This window comes from Elgaria multicarinata, chromosome 8, assembly GCF_023053635.1.
Source record: "Elgaria multicarinata webbii isolate HBS135686 ecotype San Diego chromosome 8, rElgMul1.1.pri, whole genome shotgun sequence".
Classification (NCBI taxonomy): Eukaryota; Metazoa; Chordata; class Lepidosauria; order Squamata; family Anguidae; genus Elgaria; species Elgaria multicarinata.
The window spans coordinates 16,213,309-16,238,765 of record NC_086178.1 but is presented as its reverse complement, the minus strand read 5'-3'; the positions used below and the strand labels follow the sequence as shown (position 1 = coordinate 16,238,765).

At 44.8% G+C, this 25,457-nt stretch overlaps 1 protein-coding gene across 1 annotated transcript in view; it reads left to right on the top strand.

Annotated features, from left to right (window-relative positions):
• The window catches only part of USP13 (ubiquitin specific peptidase 13), a 115,229-nt gene that overhangs the window by 44,015 nt on the left and 45,757 nt on the right, over positions 1-25,457 (top strand). The window contains exons 4-6 of the mRNA XM_063131937.1: positions 3,397-3,518; positions 6,269-6,411; positions 9,516-9,700. Of these exons, the coding sequence (XP_062988007.1) occupies positions 3,397-3,518; positions 6,269-6,411; positions 9,516-9,700 (450 nt within the window). The remainder of the gene's footprint in view (positions 1-3,396; positions 3,519-6,268; positions 6,412-9,515; positions 9,701-25,457) is intronic.

Here is a 25,457-nt window from a genome sequence, read left to right as displayed (position 1 = left end):
TGGAATCTGGCTTCCTTTAAATTGAACTCGTTATTCCGTGTCCTGCACTCTGGGAGGATTGAGAAGAGATCCTGGCCCTCCTCTGTGTGACAACCTTTCAAGTATTTGAAGAGTGCTATCATGTCTCCCCTCAATCGTCTCTTCTCCAGGCTAAACATGCCCAGTTCTTTCAGTCTCTCTTCATAGGGCTTTGTTTCCAGAGCCCTGACCATCCTGGTTGCCATTATTATTATTATTATTATTATTATTATTATTATTATTATTATTTATATAGCACCATCAATGTACATGGTGCTGTACAGAGTAAGAAGACATCCTGGCCCTCCTCTGTGTGACAACCTTTTAAGTATTTGAAGAGTGCTATCATGTCTCCCCTCAATCTTCTCTTCTCCAGGCTAAACATGCCCAGTTCTTTCAGTCTCTCTTCATAGGGCTTTGTTTCCAGACCCCTGATCATCCTGGTTGCCCTCCTCTGAACACGCTCCAGCTTGTCTGCGTCCTTCTTGAATTGTGGAGCCCAGAACTGGACGCAATACTCTAGATGAGGCCTAACCAGGGCCGAATAGAGAGGAACCAGTAACTCACGTGATTTGGAAGCTATACTTCTGTAATGCAGCCCAAAATAGCATTTGCCTTTCTTGCAGCCATATCGCATTGTTGGCTCATATTCAGCTTGCGATCTACAACAATTCCAAGATCCTTCTCGTTTGTAGTATTGCTGAGCCAAGTATCCCCCATCTTGTAACTGTGCATTTGGTTTCTATTTCCTAAATGTAGAACTTGGCATTTATCCCTATTAAATTTCATTCTGTTGTTTTCAGCCCAGCACTCCAGCCTATCAAGATCACTTTGAAGTTTGTTTCTGTCTTCCAGGGTATTAGCTATCCCACCCAATTTTGTGTCTGCAAATTTGATAAGCGTTCCCTGCACCTCCTCGTCCAAATCATTAATAAAAATGTTGAAGAGCACTGGGCCCAGGACTGAGCCCTGCGGTACCCCACTCGTTGCCTCTCCCCAGTTTGAGAAGGTTCCATTGATAAGTACTCTTTGAGTCCGATTCTGTAGCCAACTGTGAATCCACCTAATAGTTGTTCCATCTAGCCCACTTTTAGCTAGTTTGTTAATCAGAATGTCATGTGGTACTTTGTCAAAAGCTTTGCTGCAGTCAAGATATATGACGTCCACAGCATTCCCACAGTCCACAAGGGAGTTTACCCTATCAAAAAATGAGATCAAATTAGTCTGACAGGACTTGTTCTTGACAAATCCATGTTGGCTTCTAGTGATCACCGCATTGATTTCAAGGTGTTTACAGATTGACTTCTTTATAATCTGCTCCAGAATTTTCCCAAGGATGGATGTCAGACTGACTGGTCTGTAGTTCCCTGGTTCCTCCTTTTTGCCCTTTTTGAAGATAGGGACAACGTTAGCCCTCCTCCAGTCGTCCGGCCCCTTACCCGTCTTCCATGATTTTGCAAAGATAATAGAGAAAGGTTCTGAGAGTTATTCCGCTAGCTCCTTCATTACTCTAGGATGCAGTTCATCAGGCTCTGGAGATTTGAACTCATTCAAGGAAATTAGGTGTTCTTTGACCATTTGCTTATCAATCTCAAACTGTAATCCTGCCCCCTCAACTTCTGCTTCACTTTTTCCAGGGGGGTCATAGACCCGCTTTTAGGAGAAGACTGAGCCAAAGTAGGAATTGAGCACTTCAGCCTTTTAATTGTCATCTGTTATCCATTTGCCATCCTCATTAAGCAGTTGAGCCACCATTTCTTTCCTCTATCTTTCACTACTCACGTATCTGAAGAAAGCCTTTTTATTGCTTTTAGCATCCCTCGCTAATCTCAGCTCATTCACAGCTTTAGCCTTCCTGACGCCATTTCGGCACTTCTGTGCCGCCTGTCTGTACTCTTCTTTTGTAGCCTGGCCTTCCTTCCACTTCCTATATGTATCCCTTTTTGTTTTCAGGTCATCTCCAAGCTTCTTGTGGAGCCACATTGGTTTCCCCTGTTGTCCTCTATCTTTTCTCCTTGTTGGAATTGTTTGTAACTGTACTTTTAAAATTTCCTTTTTTAAATACTCCCACCCATCCTGCACTCCTTTTCTCATTAGGCTCACTTGCCATGGGACCTTACTTATCAAAGTTCTGAGTTTATTAAAAACAGCTTTCCTAAAATCCAGAGTATGTGTATGGCTACACTCAACTTTTGTCTCCTTCATAATCAAGAATTCAAGTATGACGTGGTCACTTTCCCCCAGAGTTCCCATAACTGCCACTTTATCCACTAAGTCAGCGGTTCTCAACCTGTGGGTCGGGACCCCTTTGGGGGTCGAATGACCCTTTCACAGGGGTCGCCTTAGACCATCGGAAAACACATATTTCCGATGGTCTTAAGAAACTGTATTGACTGAACTATGTCATGTATCATCTTTTGTATTATTAAAGCAATTGTTATGTATTATTTTCATTAGCAAACCATCCCATGACAATGGATCGTGTAGAGAAGAACGAAAATAATTTTATGGTTGGGGGTCACCACAACATGAGGAACTGTATTAAAGGGTCGCGGCATTAGGAAGGTTGAGAACCACTGCACTAAGTCATCCCTATTGATCAATATCAAGTCAAGGATTGCTGATCCTCTAGTTCCTTCCTCCACTTTCTGTAGGAGAAAGTTATTACCCATACATGTCAGGAATTTCTTGGAAGGGCTGCTTTTGGCAGTATTGGTCTCCCAACAGATATCAGGGTAATTGAAGTCCCCCATCACTACTACATCACACTTCCTTGAAACACTGGCAATTTGTTTCTCAAAAGTTTCGTCCTCGTCTTCTCCTTGATTGGGTGGTCGGTAGTAGACTCCGATTATCATGTTCTTTTTATTCCTTGCCCCATTTATTTTACTCCAGATGCTCTCGATGGGGCTCCCAGTCTGATCCGCCTGTATTTCTGTGCAGGGATAGGTATTTTTTTTTAACATATAGTGCAACTCCACCTCCCTTTCTATTTCTTCTGTTCTTTTTGAACAAGTTATATCCTTCAATTGCTACATTCCAGTCATGGGAGTCATCCCACCAAGTTTCAGTTATACCTATCAAGTCGTATTTGCCTTCATGTAATAAGAGTTCAAGTTCATTCTGTTTGTTTCCCATGCTCTGGGCATTAGTATATAGACATCGAAGACCATGTGTTTTATAGTCTGGCTTTGTTCCTACATTGTTGCGGACACTATTTTGGGGCACTATTGGAGCTGTTCTCTGGACTGTGGTGCATTGGTCTTTATCCATTGTTGCCTTGGAGTTTACGTCTCCTGCCCCGTAAGATTCAGTTTAAAGCCCTCCTGATCAAGTTCTTCTTAAAGCTCTGTTTGTTTTCTGCTCTCTCTTTTGCAGATCTAGAATCCAATGGCGATTTAAACAATGATGATTATGAATATGAGGATGAAGCTAAACTTGTTATATTCCCAGACCACTATGAAATTCCTTTACCCAACATAGAAGAATTACCAGCATTGGTAAGTGAGTGAATGTGGGTGACAAGACATGGGACTGATCTTTGTGGGTGCGATGGAGTGCATTTAAAGAAAAGAAAAAGTGCCACTTAGACTTATTTTTGGTGCTGCATCTTGAGATTCTCAAGAGGCTATTGTTTCACCACACCCAAAAATACTTGTATAGACATGCTTCTGTATTGATGATTCAATCACACAAGTTTGCCATGAGGATGAATAAGCATTATGGAGTACTTTGGACAGAAGGCCACATCCTGTGCACCTTTGCCTGCAAGTAAGTCCCACTGAATTCACTGGAACTTGCTCTATAAGTGTGCTTGGGATTGGAGCCAAGGACCATAAGTGTTCTTACGCGGAAGTAAGTGCCATTGCAATAAATTGATCTTGCTTCTAAAAGTTGTATTTGATGTATTTTGGTACAAGTAGTATGAGAAATGCCAATTTCTTAAGGCAAGTCCTATGTTTTAGTTGCTGCCCTGGACCAAAAGCACTCTTCTGGAATTCTGGCTTTTTATTTCCGTGATTGCTTTCCTTTTGGGCTAAAATCCCATTGCTATATGTTGTGGCAGGTATTTGAATACCAAAGGAGAGAGAATATACAGTAAAATGTAGAAGGGTTTGTGTGTGTGTGTGTGTACCTTCAGAGTTGAATGATATTTTTTTCATTTCTAAGGTGTCCGGTTCAATCCCTGACATCTCTAGTAAGAGAGAAAGTAGTCAGAACACACACACAACAGTGGAGCTTACCTGTAGGCCTTCTTGGCTGTGTTCAGTCCAAAAGTACCTTTCTACACCTAAGGGTGTAGAGGGATGCAGGGTAGATGATCCTGGGATTTCCAGCTTCCAGGATCGTCGCCCTACGTTCAAACGGCTGTGTGATGTCCTGGAAGTGAAGATGGATGTCAAGCCTGTTGTGGCTGCCATTTTTTTTTTTTAAAAAAAAAGGACCCTGGAGCACACTTGCGCTCCAGTGAAAAGTGATTAAAAAAAAAAAAAGGCCCGACCCTGCCCCCCAACCCATCCCGGATGTCCCTGGACTCCCCCCGGCCCAGCTCCTTCCCTCTGCTGAGCCCCACTACTTGCAGGGAGGAGGGAAGAAGCCTGGACAGGCGCTCACACTACCTGCGGTCCTCAGGATCATCCCGGGACCGTCGGTAAAACTGGGATGTTAGCGGCCCCAGAGATCCTGGGGAAATGGAGGGATCATCCCTCCCTGCTCCTGGGATCCCCTGTGTGTCATTTGAATGCACAGGGATGATCCTGGGATGATCCTGGGGGAAAAGGCAGGTGTAGAAAGGGCCCAAGAGTGCTTCCAGACAAGGATTTTGCCATGAAATTGCTCTGCCTCATTCATGGGTTTTTATGGGGGCTCCAGACATCAACTTCTTCCATTTGCAACTCTCTTGTGTTTTCCCACCACTTCTTCCATCTATTTTTTTTTCTTACCACAAAAAGCCATTAAGGATGGAAAGAAGGAATAGCAGCACAATGCCCTTTGATTGGTAGCCCTAGGAGCCTTCTGACTGGCAGCACCCTCGATATATAAAGCAGCTCCTTTATATTTTTTTGCAGATTAAAACGTTACTAGAATTCAGACCATAGACTCTCCTGAGCTCTTTGTCACAAAAAGGTAGCCCAAATGGAAAGATCTTGCTGTATTTTTCAGAAGCTACTCAAAAAACTCTTAATGGCAGAGCACTCACTGAGAATTCTTCTCCTGCCAGGGTTGAAGTGTGCAGGTACAGGTAGTTATAGATGCTAGAGCTGGTATAGTGTAGTGCACCACTGAGCCCATGCTCAACCCAGGAAATTGTTTTCATTACCAGCCTTTTCACACACAAAAATCCTCTTTTCTTTTTCATATAAAAACCAATGGCTGGTTTCCCCCTCAAAAGTTTTCTTCGTTTCAGTAGCTTGATGGGGAGGCAGATTTAGTTGTTGCTATTGTTAAACAGTTGGAAGTCAGAAACTTGTGCCCGTCTACTGCAAGTCACTGAAACATCTGCCAGTAGATAACAAGCTACCCATGGCTTAGCTGTGGCTGAATTTGTGCTGTGAGTGGCAGAATGTCTGATCCAAATCTCACCTCAGCCTTGAACTCTTTAACCTTTTGGGGTTGGTGGGCACATCTGGAATTTTGAGGGTGTTGTGGGTGCTTTCACAAAACGGCTGCCATGGGCTTCCCCACTGCTTTTTCCATTCATAAAATGGTAGGCATGGCCAGTCCCAAAAGGCAAACTAGTGAAACTAAAAGAAACTAACTTGCCCAATAATTGAAGTACATGGAACTTCAACTAAAAAAACACACTCTTTTGAATCCAAATAATGATGGTATTGGAGGGGCTGCCCTGAGCTTTGCAGCAAGCCTAGCCTTCCATTTTTTTAAAAAAATAAAAATTAAAAAATCTTAAGAAAAATAAAATTCAGGAGAGGCAGGGAGCTTGGCAGGCACCAGAGAGCTGTCCATGGGCCCCACATTTGCCTTAGGAAAGCCAGTGTCTTTCAGCCTTAATTCGGTCATAGTTTCACAATCTGCGCTTTAGAGATACTATTGGCCTAACTTTCAGGGCTCTTGTACAGGTTACTGAGATAATGTACTTGAAGATTGAACATTCTAAGGCGGTATGTAAAAGTATTATTAGTATTGGTGCTCTTGGTTAGCAACTGTGGTAAGACATACCTTTTGTGTTACATCCCATGTTATATTTGACTTATTCCCTCCTCACCCACCCCCCACCCCCGCTGGCTTCTAGGTTACAATAGCTTGCGACGCAGTCCTCAGTTCAAAATCTCCATACAGAAAGCAAGACCCAGACTCCTGGGAAGAGGACTTGCAAGTCTCCAAACATGCCGACATTCTTGTACAGATGGACAATGGAGTCCGGATTCCACCAAGGTGAGGCTGCTGTGGTTCGTACCTAAAAACTGCCTTGCTGGATGAGATAAGGAATCCAGCTTCCTATGTCCTGTATTAGGCAATCCAGTGCTTTTGAGAAATACACACACACAGCATGAAGGGAACAACCCACATGCTTTGTTCATGTCCCACTTTCAGAAACACACTGCCTCTAAATATGGGTGTTCCACTTACTTAGCTATCAAGGCTAATAGCCATCAATGGACAAATGAACATGGATGAGAGCCAGTGTGGTGTAGATCTGGGTTCTAGTCTCCACTTTAACAGGAAGCTTATTGGATGACCGTGGACCAGTACTGACTCTTAGCCTAGCCTCGCTCACCTCATGTCTGCCCCTTGGGCTCCTTGAAGGAAAAGGCAGGACGTAAGTGACAAAAAGAAAGAAAGAAAGAAATGCAAGATCTGTCCCCTTTATTTGCATTAACTTTACGATGGCAGAGAAAATGGTTTCCTCCTGGAAGCTTTTCTTGGCATGAAAGAGATACTGAAGAAACCCTTACCTGAGCTGGAAGAGCCTTACTTGTGATTTTTGAAGGTAGTTCTACCTGACTAATACCTCGTTTTCACAGGGCAAACAGGTTTGCATGAGCGGCTTTCCCCGTTCTCCTCCATGAAAAAGTGAAAGCCTGTCATAGAAGGATTCCCCCTTGACTCCTCCATGCACACTCCCTTCTTTCCTATAGTTTTCCAGATTTTCTCAGCCATGAGGTCTAGAAATCAGCTGTGACCCTGTTCAGACGACATGCTAAACCACGGTGGTTAAGCATTTTGAGCTAAACATTATGGCTTAGTGGATCATGTGAACCACGACTTACCGTGTCGTGTGAACCATTCCTAACCATGGTGGCTACATAACCATGGTTTAAACTCGCACACTAACCATTTGCTGCAAAAGGGTTAGCTGTCTAACTATGACTTACTGTGTTGTCTGAACAGGCCCATTGTAAAATATATTGAGGAGGAGATTCGAAGAATTTAAAGGGCACACCCTCATTTAGGGAATCAGATGCCTGTTAACTCCTCCACCGAAGGTGGTTTTCTATGTGTCCCCTGCCATCACATCCCCTGCCTCCTTGACCAATTGGTTCTGAATTGTGAAGTTTGTTCTAGGAGAGAGGAAGAAGGAATCAGGAGTTACATAATTAAGTGGTTGTGGGGTGGCAGATGATAGCATTTGCAAGGCATCTTGGGCTAGTCAATATTGGTCAGAGGGGCAGGCAGAGCTCAGTAGGAGAGCCCATGTTTTGGATGTTGAAAAGCCCAGGCTCGATATCCCAGCATCTCTACCTAAAAGGGTCCGAGGAAGAAGGACTGGGAAAGATCTCTGCCTGTCAGCCTTTCCAACTTGGTGTCCTTGAGATGCTGCAGGTCTTGTCTGAGAGACTCTGACTATTCCTCTAAACATGTGGCCCTCCAGGATCCTGTCTATACGACAACAGGATTGCTCCTCATTACATATAAACCCGAATTTTCGTAGATTCAAATCTACGCAAAGAGCGTCACACTGCAGCAGCAACAGCGATTTATCTTCTGAATTGTTTTTTGTAGTGCAGTTATTAATGCACACATGCACACATACAATGCTATGGAGTAGAGACGAGTGAAGCTATAAATTTTATATGCGGAGCTCCATAGATTCATAGAAGAGGAAAACTGAGGGCAGAAAGGAACGAGGCAGCAGAGGGATGCTAGAGGGGGACTGAACACGTCTCCTCTCTCTCGCTGCCTGTTCCCTCCCATTGTTTTAATTTTAAAGCTCCATGAACATGAAAACGGCAGGAAGGAACAAGGCAGCCAGAGGACACAATAGGAGGGAAGTCGGCCAATCACTTTGTCCTGCCGTCAAAGTTACGCCAACATGTCAAAATGCGATTTAACTCCCCCAAGGGCACATAATTATGATGTGGTGCAAACTCGGATGTTGATCCAAAAGTTGCGGTAAATTGCAAATGCGAATAATGCGCATTATCGCATTTAAAAACTCGGCGCTGCAGTGAATGGGCAGCTGCATCATGTGTCCTGAAATGCGAATATGCACATTTACGTTGGGGTAAAGAAGCCGAATAGACAAGCCCCGGATATATTGGACTACAACTCCCTTTATCCCCAGACAGCATGTCCAATGGTCAGGGGTGACTAGAGCTGTAGTCCAGCAATGCCACAGGGCTCCTGCTCTGGATGCCACAATGCATTGGGCGAATGACGCCAGCACTGCACTTCCTGCCTTGTTCCTCCACTGTTCACCTCCTCTACCCTACCTCCCTTCCACCGGCTGGCTTGCCCACAACAGGTGAGGGAAGGGAGCAAAGAGGGGACTACATACGCCACGTGTCTCAAGCAATTTAACCATCCCACACATGCCACAGAGGTCTCCTCTCATTATAATGCATAAATATGTAGCACACTTCCATTTAAACCATCTTGCTTGTCCTTCCTCTTATTTTCTGTCTCTGCAGCAGCCATTAAGGCTCCTGTTGGCAGCTATTTATGTTTCTATCGGAACCATTAACACTGCATTAATTCATTACCTGCCTCATACAAAGTACATTAAAGCTAATTAAATGATTGTAAAGTACACTGCAGTCCATTATATAGCGTTGTAACATTTCATATGCCATATTTTAGATTGTCGGCAGGTTAGGGTTTTTTAACTTTATTTTACACTTATGTAAAAGAAAATGTTCTGTAAGGAATACTCGGGAGAGAAGTACAGTTTGCTCATATTCATCCCTTTTTACCCAGATGTCTCTGTTCTCCCAATCTCTCCTTTTTTTTTTGTCCCACGCATTACTGAAATATAGATTATAAGTTCTTTGGGACCAGTATCTGTTGGGTTTGGGGTTTTGTTTGTTTGATTTTACTTATGTTGCTCTGTTATATATGTTGATGGTACTTTGTAAATAATTCTTAGTAAAGCATGGCAATTTTGGAGGACTAATGGGGCAAAATTTTAAAAATAGTTGCCAATGTTTATTCCATGGCTAGTTCAATCAGAGTATCTTGGCTGTTTGTCAATCTGGAGCCAAACCAAAGTTGCCTGGCTGGTGCTAGCAATCTAACTCTGCCCATTTCTGGTTTTCCAGTGGCTGGAAATGTTCAAAATGTGACCTGAGGGAGAATCTTTGGCTGAACCTTACAGATGGGTCGGTATTGTGTGGAAAGTGGTTCTTTGATGGCAGCGGAGGAAATGGGCACGCACTGGAACACTACAAGGAGATGGGGTATCCCTTAGCAGTGAAACTCGGAACTATTACTCCTGATGGGGCAGGTTAGTCAAAGCTTTGTGCATTACTGTTGTTTGCTTAGTTGTTTGTTTTAAAGAAAGGCCTGTTATTCTCTGACATGATTTCTAAAGGAGATGACTGTATTTTCCAAAAGAAGTCACAGAAATGGAGCTTTGGATATGTACATACCCAGCTAAAAGCAAGGGTTGATGCACTCTGGGAACATTATATATATATATATATATATATATATATATATATAATAATAATAATAAAAATATTTCTAACCCGCCTCTCCATTCTGATCGAGGTGGGGAACAACAGCAAATATAAAATACATAAAATATTAATCAAAACACAGTATACATTGTTAAAACTTCCTAAAAACATACTAAAAGCATCCTAAAATTCCACTGGATAGGCCTGCTGGAAGAGATCAGTCTTTATAGCTTTCTTAAATGCTAAAAGACTATTAAGTTGACGAATCTCCTTTGGCAGGCCAGTCCACAGTCTCGGAGCAGCAGAAGAGAAGGTCCTCTGGGTAATACCTGTCAGCCTAGTTTTAGCTGGCTGAAGGAAGTTCTTCTCAGAGGACCTGAGTGTGCGGGGCGGATTGTACGGGAGAAGGCGATCCCGCAGGTAGCCTGGACCCAAACCATGTTGGGCTTTAAAGGTGATAACCAACACTTTATACTTCTCCCAGAAACTAATCGGCAGCCAGTGAAGAGATTTTAAAACTGGTGTAATGTGGTTACCCCTAGGTGTACCGGTGACCAGCCTGGCTGCCATATTTTGAACTAGTTGAAGTTTCCAGACTAGGCACACACTTATATTACACTTATATACTGCTCCATAGCTGAAGCATTCTGGGAAGTTTACAAAGATTAGAACACTGAACAGTAAAAAACGATATACAAAATGTATAAGCATAAAAAGCATAAAAACAAATTAGATACAATATCCATTTAAAACAACTATTCCGGGTCAGTTAAACACTCAACATGTGCTGTTAAATACCTGGGAGAAGAGAAAAGACTTGACTTGGTGCCGAAAAGATAACAATGTTGGCGCCAGGCGAGCCTCATTGTGGAGATCGTTCTGTATTTGGGGGGGGGGAGAATCACCCCTGAAAAGGCCCTCTGTGTTGTTGCCATCCTCCGAGCTTCCCTCGGAGTAGGCACCCGGAGGAGGACTCATTATGTTTTTATTTATCTTACTTTTTTTCTTTACTAAGTCTGAGCTCTGGTAAAATCAGTTCTGGGGTTTGGGAGCAAAAGCTGGCTCTGCTCAGTGCCAATCGTTTGGCAGCTGTGCTGTCATGAACTTCTCTCCCCCAAGTGGTTTTGCAACATTAAAAGGACATGAATGAAGGAGGGGCTTGGGGTGGGGGGAAAGAGAGTATGAACTTTGAATTTGCATGTAGGTCTGACCGACACTTAAACTTTTGTTTTTTAAGTGGGCACTTTGCCTGAATCATTGCGGGGTGGTGGTGGTGGTAATTCAGCAACTAATTTAGCATTTGGAACAGAGGCAATTCTGTCCATCAATTGCAGCACAAATGAAGGTGGAGATTGAGGGCAGCCAGGGTTGCTGCCCTACAACACAACCCGTGCCAGCTGCTCTTGTCAGCATGCCTGTGTGCCCCTTTTCCTTGTGCCATGGCACTTTCCGCCCAACCGCCCAGAGTGTTTCCTTCATATTGAAATTTTATACGAATGGAAAAGTTCGCTAAAAATGCCTTAACTTAAATAAATGGCCTTTTTCTGCTGCTGCTCCTTACTTAGCATATTTAAATATTTTCTCTCTTTTTGGTTTTTGACCTTGGGACAAATGTAAAAGGTAGGCACAGATTATTTCCACTTACAGATGGAGAACTGAAAGGAAGTGATCTGCCCAAAGCCACGTGGTGAGCCCGTGGCAAAGGCAGGTGTCTGAGATCCAAGTGAACACCACTGCCCCCTCCCTGCTGTACCACAGCAGCGTGACAATTCTAGTTCCCTATTTGTCTTTTCCTTCTCTTCTCCGCACTTGCTGCCTTGGTTGGCCATTTCCGTCCCTTTGTGACTCCCCTGACAACAAAGGCTGACCCTCATGTTAAGTATATGAAAAGAAATACTTGCTTAGTCATTAAAATTGTGTGTGTATGGCTATCTCAGGGTTAAACAGAGAAAGTCTATCTGTGGGCAATTACCTTGAGATAGAGGCTGTTCTGGGAACCTTGCCAAGATTCTAAGTTAGCCTCATCACAGCTGTATGTAATGTAGATAAGAATTGTGTAGATCTGTATATAGTTTCTCACTTGTGTAAAATGGATCTGATCACTGCTTACTGATCACTGCTTACTGATCACTGCTCTCTGATCACTGCTCTCTGTGTATGCCTCAGTGTGCTGATCTGAACTGATCTGAATTGAACTGCACAGAAGCCTGAAGGAAATAAACCAGCTCTGCTGTGTAAGACCTGTGTGATGTGTGTTAGTTTCTGAGCACAAACAGAGTTCCAGAGAGAGAAAAGTTCTGGCAATAACTCAACAAAGGTTATGGGCCCAGTCCAGTCCAGGAAGCCTACGCCAGCCTAACCCAGGCAGAAGAACCAGAACTTGGTGGGAACGGTGCAGTATCAGAACCAGGAGTCTGCTAAAACAGAAGACTGTTGATGAAGGAAGACATCAAGCTTAAGCCAGTGCTGCAAAGTGAGGAATAATCTCAGTCGGCTGACTCTGAGGAGGACTCTGAGCAGAAGGACGGTGAGATACCAATTCCTAAAGCAGAGGAAATGGCAGGAGCTAATATGTCTGGTTTGCATCAATTGTTAGAAAAGCTGAATGACTCTAACTATGCATTATGGTCTTACAAAATGCAAATGTATCTGATTCAGGCTGAACTGTGGTATGTAGTCACAGAGGATCCACCAGATAGAGCAGATCCACAGAATGCTAAATGGTTTAAGGACGATGCAAAAGCAATGGCAGTTATTGCATTAGCTGTGGAAGACTCTCAAATTTCCTTCATTCAGTTTTTGAATACATCAAAAGAGTGCTGGAATGCACTACAAGCTGTATATCAAAGAGAAACAGCGGGCAGTAAAGTAATTCTAACCCGGAAGCTGTATGGAATGAAGCTGAAACCAGGGGAGTCTATGTCAAACCATTTGAAAAGCATGAGAGAAATCTTCAATCAACTCAGGGCACGAGGGATGGAGTTTACAACTATACACCAAGTCTATGTGATTTTGTCAAGTCTTGATTCATCGTACGACGCGGTTGTCACCATGATGGAAAGTCAAGAGGAGAAAAATTTAACCCTCGAGTATGTAGCTGGAAAACTACTGGAAACCTATGAAAGAAGACAAGCTTCAAAACAACAGAGCCTTAAACTTCCTGTGGCTGAATTTCAACAAAGCCATAAATCTTCTGATGTGGTGGCTGCATTAAAGGCAAGGAAATGCTTTAATTGTGGTTCCACAGAACATTTACGGCGGGATTGCAACAACAACAAGAAGAAAAAGCAGTCGACAGCAAAGTGGAGAGAAGAAAACAACATGAATGAAGCTGAATCAACAAAGAAGTGTCTTCTAGCAAGAGTCAAAGAGACAATGAATCCTTGGTTTTTGGACTCTGGGGCTTCAATAAGTATGGCAAAAGACAAACTTTCATTTGTAACCTTGGAAACTTCTACTTCAGAGCAAAAGTGTGTTACCCTTGCAAATGGAACAAAAATCCAGATTTGTGGTGTGGGTAATGTATATTTTGATTGTCTGGGAGTTGAACTACAAAGTGTTTTATATGTACCAGAATTAGAAACAAACCTTCTAAGTGTGTTTCAGTTAACAGAAATGGGGTATGAGGTTTGTTTTACTGAAGAAAATTGTACTATAAAACAGGGAAACAAGGTGTGTGTGCAGGGAATAATGAAAGAATCTTTGTATGTGATTAATACTTGTACAGAAAATGAAGTTGTAGCCAGCAAAGTCACAACAAAAACAATAGCCAATTGCAAACCACACCAAGAGTGTATCCATTTAACTCATAAAAGGTTTGGTCATGCCAACTATAAAACAATTTCTAAGATTCCAGAATTGTGTGAAGGGGTGAAAATCAAACCATGTTCTAACTATGTAGAATGTAATGTATGCAGTGAAACCAAGTGTCATAAGTCAAACATTCCAAAACATAGTGAGAGAACAACAAAAAGAATTTTTGAATTAATTCATGCAGATCTTGCAGGTCCTTTTGAGACAAGTCAAGGAGGAAACAGATTTTTCTTGTCTATTGTTGATGATTACAGTAGATTTGGATTTGTGTATGTGTTAAAACAGAAGAGTGAAACTTTTGGAAAGTTCAAAGCCTTTGTTAAGTGGAGTAAAAATAGATTTAAAGAACCTATAGCTAATCTAAGAACGGACCGGGGAGGTGAATTTCTTAGCAACCAATTAAAAAAATTCCTCAGTGATGAGGGTATACAACATGACCTTACTGCTCCATATTCACCATTTCAAAATGGAGTTGCAGAAAGGAAAAACAGAACCTTGCAGAACATGTTAAGAGCTCTATTGAAAGAGTCAGGATTGTCTAATCTGTTCTGGGCAGAAGCTTTGTCCACCTCAAATTATTTGTTAAACAGGCTTTACCACTCTGTACATGAAAAAACTCCATATGAAATGTTTTACAAAAGAAAACCTAGAGTGTCACATATAAGGGTTTTTGGAAGTAAATGTTTTGCTCATGTTCAGAAAGAAAACAGACCAGGAAAGCTAGCTCAAAGAGGTTTGGAATGTAAACTGTTGGGATATGATACACAAACAAAAGGCTATCGTTTGTGGTCTCCATATCACAAAAGTGTAATTGTGAGCAGAGATGTAGTTTTTCATGAACAAATGCAGGAAACAAAACAGTATGTAAGTTTGCCTGTAGAACAGAAAGCTGTAGAAACAGAAGAAATTCCTGAACAATCTCAGCAAGAGAGGGAGGGGGAAGAAACTGTAGAGGAGGAAACTATGCCTGTAACTATGCCAAGACGATCAGAAAGGGAACGCAAAGCTCCAATTCGTTACTCAGATGAATACCAAAGCAAACAGGTTTCTCATAGAGCTTTACTAATAGCCTATGAACCTACTTCATTTGAGGAAATTCAGGAAATGGAACCTACAGAAGCTCAGGGCTGGCATGAAGCAATGTCAGAGGAAATCAGAGCAATGGAAAAAAATGAAACGTGGGAGCTAGTACCTTTACCTGAAGGTCGTAAAGCCATTACCTGTAAATGGGTATTCAAAGTAAAACAAAATGAGAAAGGACAGGTGGAACGTTACAGAGCAAGATTGGTAGCAGAGGATTCTCATGTGAAAGATATAATTCAGAAGGGCTGGATTAAGCTTGAATATTGTCCATCTGAAATGATGTTGGCTGATTTATTCACAAAAACCAGTATCAATGGTAAAACACAAAGAGATGCTTTTAAAGCTGGGTCTCAGATTGTAACACAATTTAAACAACATGCGCAAGAGGAGGACTGTTAAGTATATGAAAAGAAATACTTGCTTAGTCATTAAAATTGTGTGTGTATGGCTATCTCAGGGTTAAACAGAGAAAGTCTATCTGTGGGCAATTACCTTGAGATAGAGGCTGTTCTGGGAACCTTGCCAAGATTCTAAGTTAGCCTCATCACAGCTGTATGTAATGTAGATAAGAATTGTGTAGATCTGTATATAGTTTCTCACTTGTGTAAAATGGATCTGATCACTGCTTACTGATCACTGCTTACTGATCACTGCTCTCTGATCACTGCTCTCTGTGTATGCCTCAGTGTGCTGATCTGAACTGATCTGAATTGAACTGCACAGAAGCCTGAAGGAAATAAACCAGCTCTGCTGTGTAAGACCTGTGTGATGTGTGTTAGTTTCTGAGCACAAACAGAGTTCCAGAGAGAGAAAAGTTCTGGCAATAACTCAACACCTCACCCTTTCATTGCGAACGAAAGAGCAGCAGATGTTTGCAGGTGGGCCTTTGTTTTGCTTCTCCGTTCCAGGGCCTTCACTTGCTCCCTCCATCTCATCAGCCCTGCTTCGTTTTACCTGTTTGGCTTCAGCATTTCCTTGGTCTGTAATAACTGTGATAGTCAATAAAAGAACTCTGTAGGATGCGGTTCAGCAATATCTGCAGCAAAGGCAAGGAAGGAACGGTGGGGTCTGTCCTTTCCATCAGACATCGGGCAGGGATTGGGCAGTGCTCTATGGCTGCATTGCAAGCTATTCCATGGGTGATTTGTTCTGTTTTGATTCACTTATGGAGTCTTGGATTGCTGTCTTGTTTTTGAAACCTTTTTGTGATTAATCTTGCAATACAAGTCCTCTGGGCTTCTTTTAACCTTTTGCCTAGTGGACTAGTTAAGGGAGTGAAATTGAAATGAATTGAGACACACACACACCCCAAGCCTTGGAAAAATCAGGGGCTTTTGACTCGCCTGTTTCATCCTGGGATAATCATAGCGTCAGCAGCAAGGTTGTTATCTCTGATGTGTGGAGCTCATCATTCCATAGAGATTTATGGCTCCAGTTCTCACAGAGGTGGTAAAACTGTGTCTGGGCTGTATTATTTCAGACTGTGGGTGGGGGTTCATATGATCAAATGCCTCCTGACTCTCTCTCTCTCTCTCTCTCTCACTCTCTCATGCACACACACACACTTATCACATTGTACACATAGAAAGATAGTACGTCAGGGATAAGGGTTTTAGCCCAACCCTTTCTCACAAGCTAGCTTTTTTATATGTAGGAATCTTTTTGTACACAGGACTTTCAATCAAAATGTCAAGTGCTACAGCCAAAGGCACAGGTTCTTCTTCGTGGTCTCTATGCATCACACATATGGGCTTTGCGCCTGCGCAGAGACCAGACCGGAACCTTCTCTAGCTAAGTGGAACGTTTTTGGCGGGAACCCCTCCCCCACGCTACCGCGCATGTCCATGGGGTTCCCGCCCTTACCTCAGTTCTTCGTCGTCCGCCGTTGTGCCTAGACCGAATAACTTTACCTCTAGCGTTTTCTCTGTAGATCTGTTTAAAATACTTTTCTAGCTTACCTTTTCTTCAGCTTTCTTCTTTTTCGTCCCTTTTTTCTCTCTTTATCTATAAAAAAAAAAAAAAAAAAGTTTTTTGTAGTTAGATTTCTCCTCAGCGACTTCGGTCGTGTGAGGCCTTTATGGCAATCAAAGCACCATTTAGAAAGTGCGTCAAATGTGGAGCTAAGCTCCCTCCGTCTGACGGCCATTCTTTGTGCATTATCTGTTTGGGAGAGGGACATGTGGTAGAGACCTGCCACCATTGTATGTCTTTTACCAAACAAACCAGAAAACACCGAGCAGACCGACTCCGCTCCGTACTTTGGGAGAAGGCTCTCAAGGCCACAGAGGCCCCTTCAATGGAAAGAACGGCGGTTCATAAGTCTGTTGCCCGTAAAACGGCAGTTACAAAGACTGTTGCGGAGAAACCGTCAGACCATAGCACTGAAGTGCAGACCAGAGCAAATAGGGCTGAGATACCCCTCACGCCTGGTCGGTCTTTATCGAGTTCTATGGCTAAGACAATCCCTAAAACAGCCAGAACTCTGATATCTTCTTCTGAGCCGGAGAAGAAAAAGAAGAAGAAGAAAAAGAGGGATGTGGAGAAATCCACCGTACCGTCACCTCGACATCGGGAATCGGCCAAGAGCCATTCCACGCCTCCTGCCGTACCGACCACTTCGATACCGAGGTCACCTTCGGTACCGAGATCTATGTCAGTACCGACGGCCATGATACCGACATGTCCTCCAAGTTTATCAGAGGGTGAAATTCGGGATTCAGTGTCGGTAACGTCCGCTCGGCAACCTATGAGGCCGCAAGAACTCGTACAGCCTTCCCCAAGACGGACCTCAAGAACAGATTGGGACAGAGCATCGCAGTACTCTGATTCCCAGCCTAGATATTATGACTGGGAAAGATACCGTCCTCAACAATATTTTCAAGGGGATCAAGGTTACTACCAGCAGGAAGGTTATTATGCACAACCTCCTCCATCAACAAGAGTCTGCCAGTTGCCTCTGCCTTCTCCATCCGCTCAGTTAATGTCGACGGTATCGACGCCTCGACACCGTGCACAGCAAGCAATACCATCTGCTGCATCCGCTACTGTGCTACCGCAAGATGAACAACATGGTCTGCAAGTGGTGACGTTATCCTCACCAGAGGATAACTATCCTTCCGATTCTGAATCTGAACATTCAGTTGCTCCAGCTGCCCCTTCACCTGACGATGCAATCGATGATACAGACCCGTCCTCTCCTTCGGACGATATGGTTCGTTTTTCGGACCATATGCTTAGGATGTCCAGAGCATTGGGACTTGACATACAGGAAACAGATGAATCGGTAGTCGACCCAATTTATGATGTCTTTCAGTCGACAACGAACCAACGTTTGGCCATTCCTGTTCCTCAAGCCTTGAAACAAACGGCTCAACTGTCATGGAAAACCCCTGCAGTGACACAGGCAACATCAAAGAGATTGGAGACACTCTATAAAGTTAAGGAAGAGGATGCACAATTTTTGCTTCAACATCCTAAGCCGAATTCCATTGTAGTGGAATCGGCACAGGGACAGTCACAAAAGACTCATTCTGCACCTGTCGATAGAGAGGGGAGGAAATTGGACCAAACTGGCAGGAGAGTTTACTCGTCCTCATCTTTGGGCATCAGAGCATCGGTGTACGAGGCAACTATGGCGAGATATCAGATTTTCCTTTGGGAAAAGATGGGTTCTCTATGCGAACATCTTCCGGAGGATAAGAAGGAGCTCGCAAGAGTATTCCAGAATGAAGCGACAGCCATAGCAAGGCAGCAATTGTCTACCGCTCGACATCAGGTGGATTGCCACTCAAAGTCGATGATGGGGGCCATTTCTTTGAGGAGGCACGCTTGGCTCAGATCAGCCAATCTTACTCAAGAAACGAAAGGGAGGATAGAGAGCATGCCATTCGATGGCGAAGGTCTATTTAATACAAAGACCGACGAGACGCTGGACTCTATCTACAAGGCGAGAACAACAGCCAAAAAGATGGGGTTTACTGCTCCTCCTCCACAGACTCAATACCGACAGAAGAGATGGATAAGACCTCCTCCACAACAACAACGGCCCCAATACCAGCAACCAAGGCAGCAGCAGCAACAACTTCAAAGGAAGCGGCCTTATCAGAGCCGTTTCCAACAGGAAAAGCGTCAGCCCGACTTCTCTAAGAAGCAGCGGGTTTGACTCCTCGGCTCCAGATCCACCCCCTTTTGCGAACCGCCTAGCACCCCATTACCATCAATGGGAGTTAATAACAACAGACTCCTGGGTGCTCACTATCATCAACTCGGGCTATGCCATCGAGCTCGATGCCCTCCCTCCTTTTTCCGGCGTGAAAGCAACGACTCCATCCCCTCCTCTGCTGCTCGAGGTACAGACCTTACTATCGAAGGGAGCCATCCCTCCCGTACCTGCAGAGGAACTCAATCAGGGATTTTTCTCTCGTTACTTCACGGTCCCGAAGAAAGATGGAGGTCTTCGACCGATCATGGACTTAAGACAGCTGAACAAGTTCATCACCCCGAGGAAGTTCCGTATGACAACGGTTACTTCAATTCTGCAGCTTCTACAGAAAGGAGTTTGGTTTGCAGTGGTGGATCTGAAGGATGCGTACTTCCACATTTCCATCAGGAAGTCGCATCAAGCTTACCTTCGGTTTTCGATCGGAGCGTCCCAGTACCAGTTCACCGTTCTTCCGTTCGGATTGGCCACGGCGCCGAGGGTCTTCACGAAGGTTATGGCGGTGGTATGTGCTCACCTAAGGCAGAAAGGCATTTACGTGTATCCGTACCTGGACGATTGGCTTCTCGTAGCGGACAGCAGCGAGGCGCTCCAGTCGGATATACTAACCACCCTCAACCTGTTGGACTCGTTGGGGCTGTGGGTCAACCACGAAAAGTCCATTTTGACTCCGCAGCAGAGATTGGACTTCATAGGGGTAACCCTATCCTCTCGAGACGGGAGGGCATACTTACCGTCAACCAGGGCGAACACCTTACAGCAGTTAGCCATCGATACCGAGAGCCGCCGGAAGGTTTCGGCATGGACAATTCAGAGACTGTTAGGATTGATGGCAGCTACTACGGCGGTCATCAGATTTGCAAGGCTCAGAATGAGGATCTTGCAGGCCTGGTTTTTGAGGACTTTCGACCTCAGACACAATGCTCGACGAACTTACCTTTCGATACCGAAGCAGGTGAGGGCATCCCTGAGATGGTGGTTCTCGATGTCGACTCTTCTCGAAGGCGTTCCATTCCAACAAGACGCGCCTTCGGTAACGATCACGACGGATGCATCTTTAGAAGGATGGGGAGCCCATTGCAGCTCTTTAACCTCTCAGGGTCGTTGGCCTCGATCACAGAGGGAGCATCACATCAACCATCTCGAACTCCTGGCAGTAGAAAATGCAGTAAAAGCATTTGCACAGATGATCGAGGGCAAGAATGTCTTGATCGCGACAGACAATACTACTGTAGTGGCATACATCAACAGGCAGGGTGGAACAAGATCACACCCCCTGAACCGTTCTGCACTCAGGATATGGAACTGGTGCATAAAGAGAAGGACTTACCTGACTGCGATCCATGTAGCCGGCAAGGAAAACGTCACTGCGGACTCTCTCAGCAGATCCTTCCATGTCGACCACGAGTGGGAGCTCGACGTCGAAGTGCGGGAAAGCCTTTTTCGGTACTGGGGCCGCCCTGTTGTCGATGTCTTCGCTACCGAGGACAACGCAGTCTGCGCCAAGTTTTGCAGCAGGGCAGGAAAAGGAAGGCGCTCTCTAGGAGACGCTTTCACCAGGACTTGGAGAGGGAATCTCCTGTACATGTTTCCTCCCTTTCCACTTTTGACAAGAGTGATAGCCAAGATCCAGATGGACAACTCCGATTGCATCCTGATCACGCCGTGGTGGCCTCGACAGACGTGGTTCTCACACGCTCTTCGGTTATCGAGAGGGGATTACATCAGGCTCCCGTCGACACCGAAGCTACTGTCTCGACACCAGGGCAGGGTTCGACACGCAGATCTGTCGACCCTCAAGATGACTGCATGGAGGATAACAACCACTCCTCCTCTGCAACTAGAACTTTGACTGTGGATCACATTATATTGGCAGCACTAAAGCCTTCCACTAGGAAAACTTATGCAGCAAAGTGGCAAAGATTTCGGAACTTTGCTTCAGTACAAGATCAAACACCAGAATCTTGCCACTTACCCTTCATCCTTAATTATTTATTGACACTTTTCCAGCAGGGACTTAAGCTCGCATCCATCAGGGTTCACCTTGCTGCGATTACATCTTTTCACCGGGGTGTGGATGGTTTTACACCTTTTACCCATCCAACAACCAAGAAATTTCTGAAAGGTCTGAAGAACACGATACCGACTGTGAAGACTATCGTGCCGCCTTGGAGCCTGTCAGTTGTGCTGCAAGCATTGACACGCAAGCCCTTCGAGCCCATGGTGTCGACAGACCTTAGGCTGCTTACTTTAAAGACTGTCTTTTTAGTAGCCATTACATCGGCAAGACGTGCAAGTGAGCTTAAAGCTCTTAGGATAGATGTCCCGTATACTATTTTTCATAAGGACAAGGTTGTGCTACGCACGGACCCAGCCTTCCTACCTAAGGTAGTGTCACCTTTTCATCTGTCCCAGCACATTACTTTGCCTGCTTTCTTTCCCAATCCATCTACACCTCTTGAGTCTTCCTTGCATACTCTCGATGTAAGAAGGGCTCTTGCTTTTTATAAAGACAGGACAGAGACATTTAGAAAAACAAAGCAACTGTTTATTTGTTATGGTGAGCCTTCTAAGGGACTCCCTGTCTCCTGCCAACGACTTTCACGCTGGATAGTGGAGACAATAGAATTGGCCTACTCTATTGCTAAATTAGAGTTAGTGAAACCTGTAACAGCTCATTCTACCAGAGCTGTTTCAACGTCGGTGGCTTTCACCAGAGGTGTTCCACTGACTGAAGTCTGTAGAGCCGCAACGTGGTCCACTCCATCCACGTTTGTCAAGCACTACAGTTTGGACACCCGTGCGAGGCAGGACTGCTCATTTGGGAGGACAGTGCTTTCAGAGATCTTCAGATGATGCACCAACCCACCTCCAAAGGTATGTCAGCTTGCTACTCGCCCATATGTGTGATGCATAGAGACCACGAAGAAGAAATGCAGGTTGCTTACCTGTAACTGTAGTTCTTCGAGTGGTCATCTATGCATTCACACAACCCACCCACCATCCCCACTTGGTGGTGTGAGACTTACAAATGACACTGTTTTATTGTGGAATGTACCTTATTTTATTTACTCTCATGTTTATGGGGGCACAACGTCGGACTCCTGTAAACTGAGGTAAGGGCGGGAACCCCATGGACATGCGCGGTAGCGTGGGGGAGGGGTTCCCGCCAAAAACGTTCCACTTAGCTAGAGAAGGTTCCGGTCTGGTCTCTGCGCAGGCGCAAAGCCCATATGTGTGAATGCATAGATGACCACTCGAAGAACTACAGTTACAGGTAAGCAACCTGCATTTTGTCACCTCGGTGAGAACTAGACCACAGTGATTTTGTGACCTGCGAATGTCTTGCCACGGATATGTGACTGAAGTGCTGAGGAAATCCTTGTTGCGTGGACAGGGATTCTCTTCTCAGGATAATAAGTCTGAGATGACAGCGATCCCCAACCCCCGAAGCATAATCAAGCTCTTCATGTGCTTTATTCTTTATTTTGTTTTGTAGTTTTGATTACAGTAGCATAACTATGCTGCTTCTTGTGTTGTGTGGATGAGCATTGCTTTGTCACAGTCTGAGATCTTTCATTGTGGCATTGTTCGTTATTGCATTCCCCCCCTTTTTTACTTCTGTAGCACTTTTTAGCACACAGAGTGACTTGCGCAAAATTTCTCAGTCCCAAAAACAGGACCAGGAAAATAACAACAACAAAAAAAAAAGAGCTCCGATCACAATCAGGTTTGTGATAAGAGCCAGGAAGGGGGACTTGGTGGCAGACAAGACGAGTCTGCCACCAGGTCCTCTGGGATTCTGGGTGGAGGGGGAGGGAGGGGGGATGATGGAGCAAACAAGCCACACACTGATCATCTGGCAGGTATGCTCACTACGCAGGGTTGTTCACAAAGTAACGCACCTTGTGTGACTAGTCGGCTGTCATGGGCTAGTGTGTCATGTGAACGCACTCAGTGTTCTGCACTGGGCAATATTTACTCTTTGCAAAACAAGAACAACTAACCCGCTCTACACAACCAGTCACTGCTAATGAGTCGATTTCGTAAGCAAAATGTCTGGTGGGGGGTGGGCACTGTCTCACGATCTGAGGGCAGAGAAATTCCCATCCATACCTGTTTGAGCCCTGGGAGGCCGCAGTGAAGGCCTGGGTCACTTTCGTCAGGATTATTCTGCCTTTGGCTCAGACTGCTGGTGTCAACAAGGGCAGCTATCTAGATAGCAACTGTGTGTTTTGTACAGTGCTGACTAAGATGCCTTCTGCATCCTCCATCATCTCCTGGCACTTAAAACTATGGACAGGGATTCCCATGCCTCCTAGATTCCTGTGGCTTCTTGTGGTCTCACCTAGAGAATCACTATGTCAGCTGCTATTGTAGACAAAGGCGACATAAATTCTGTACCTACACAAACATGGAAAGCTGTCACCTGTTTCAGTGACACAAATTAAGAGAAATCGTGCAGTTCTTACTATTTCGCGTGGTTTGTCACGCTCTTCCTAGTAGTCATGGGGAAAGGAGCTAGGGGACGAGCTAGGCAGAGCACAGATGTCCAACTGACATCAGCAGTCTGAGCCCAGAGCTGATTTTAATTCTCTGGGCAGCATCGCTTTACCCAGACAGATTTGGCACTTGTCTCGAGCCTGCCGCTTCCTCGCAGTGCTGCACATTTAGAACAAAAGGCTTTGCAAGCCCCTTTAGCGTTGCAGCGTTTGTCACGCAGCTCCCAAGGGCCCCATGGCTCAGCTGGCCGCTTTCTAAGGTCCGTCCCGCCACCTCTCATATGTCTACCGTAGAATTAATGCTGCGTCAGGAAGCAATTAAATCATCGGGAAGCCTGGCTGCAGCTGAAAAGGGCAAAGTGGCCTCTGCCATTGTTGATGGTTGTGCGCCGAGAGCACAGGGGCGAAATGTATTTCAAGGAAGGGATGCTTGTGAGGCATATGTACCTGGAGTGATGCACTCTTGACATGCTGCCCTGGAGAGCTTCCATCTAGCCAGGAGCAGATCAAGAGTGTGCTCCGAGGTCACCTGTGTAATAACGTGGCCAAAGCAGGCTGTTAAGAGGACCGATACATTGGCTTGGGACTTGGCATAAAAGTATAGGTTTCAATTGGCTAATAAGGGCACAGAGTTTCAGGCTATGACTAGACCAGGCAATATCCCGGTGATGCACAGGGCATCCCGTGAGCAGGAAGGGATGATCCCTCCCTTGGCCTGGGATATCACCCTACCCTTTCCCCCTGTTTTTTCCGCGGTCTCGGGATGATCGTGTGGCCAGGCGCTCTTCTCCGATTGAAAAAAAAAAAAGGCAGGCGCAACGTCCTCTTCCTCCTGGGACATCGTGCGCTGTGTGTAGACAAGGGTGACGATCTCCAATCATAAAATCACGAGATCGTTGCTCTCAAACCCCCTTGTCTAGCTATGGCCTTAGTAGAGGATTTTACAGTTATTATGCATACATATATCATTCTACGGTAGGTTACATCTACAAATCTAATTCCCCGTTTATTTTCTTTCTCCCCCCCCCCATACTTACATACCACTTTCCTCAGAATTATCAAAGTGGTGAACATACAATGCCAATTCCCATCAAAACAACAATAAAGCCTAACAATAACATTGCACAATAACAAGGAAATGCTGATCAGCAGGAAAACCCCATACTCCACTGTGTGCTACAGGCCATTGCGGCCTGCGTTGCATTTCAGGGAAAGCCTGTGTGAAAAGGTGGGTCTTGAGAAGACATCCAAACATCAGGAATGTGGGGGCCTGTGTAATAACAAGGAAACAGTTTCTGTGCTAAACCAGTGTTTATTGGCATAATGGATTGGATGAGGGTGAACAAATTGAAGCTTAATCCAGATAAGACAGAGGTGCTCCTGGTCAGTCAAAAGGCAGATCAGGGAATAGGGATTCAGCTTGTGTTGGATGGGGTTACACTCTTCCTGAAGATGCAGGTCTGCAGCTTGGGTGTACTTCTGGATTCAGCCCTGAGCCTGGATGCCCAGGTTTCAGCGGTGGCCAGGAGTTCATTTGCACAATTAAAGCTAGTGCGCCAGCTGTACCCGTTCCTAGAGATGTCGGACCTGGCCACGGTGACACATGCCTTAATTACATCCCACTTTGATTACTGTAATGCGCTCTACGTGGGGCTGCCTTTGAAGAGTGTTCAGAAACTCCAGCTGGTTCAAAGAGCTGCAGCCAGATTGTTGACCGGGGCTGGTTACAGGGAGCACACAACTCCCCTGTTAAAACAGCTCCACTGGCTTCCAGTCTGTTTCCGGGCACAATTCAAAGTGCTGGTTATGACCTATAAAGCCCTATATGGCTCAGGTCCAGGTTATTTGAAAGAACGTATTCTCCCTTATGAGCCTGCCCGTGCTTTGAGATCTTCTGGAGAAGCCCTTCTTTCAGTCCCACCTTCTTCAGAGGCACGCTTGGTGGGAACATGGGAGAGGGCCTTC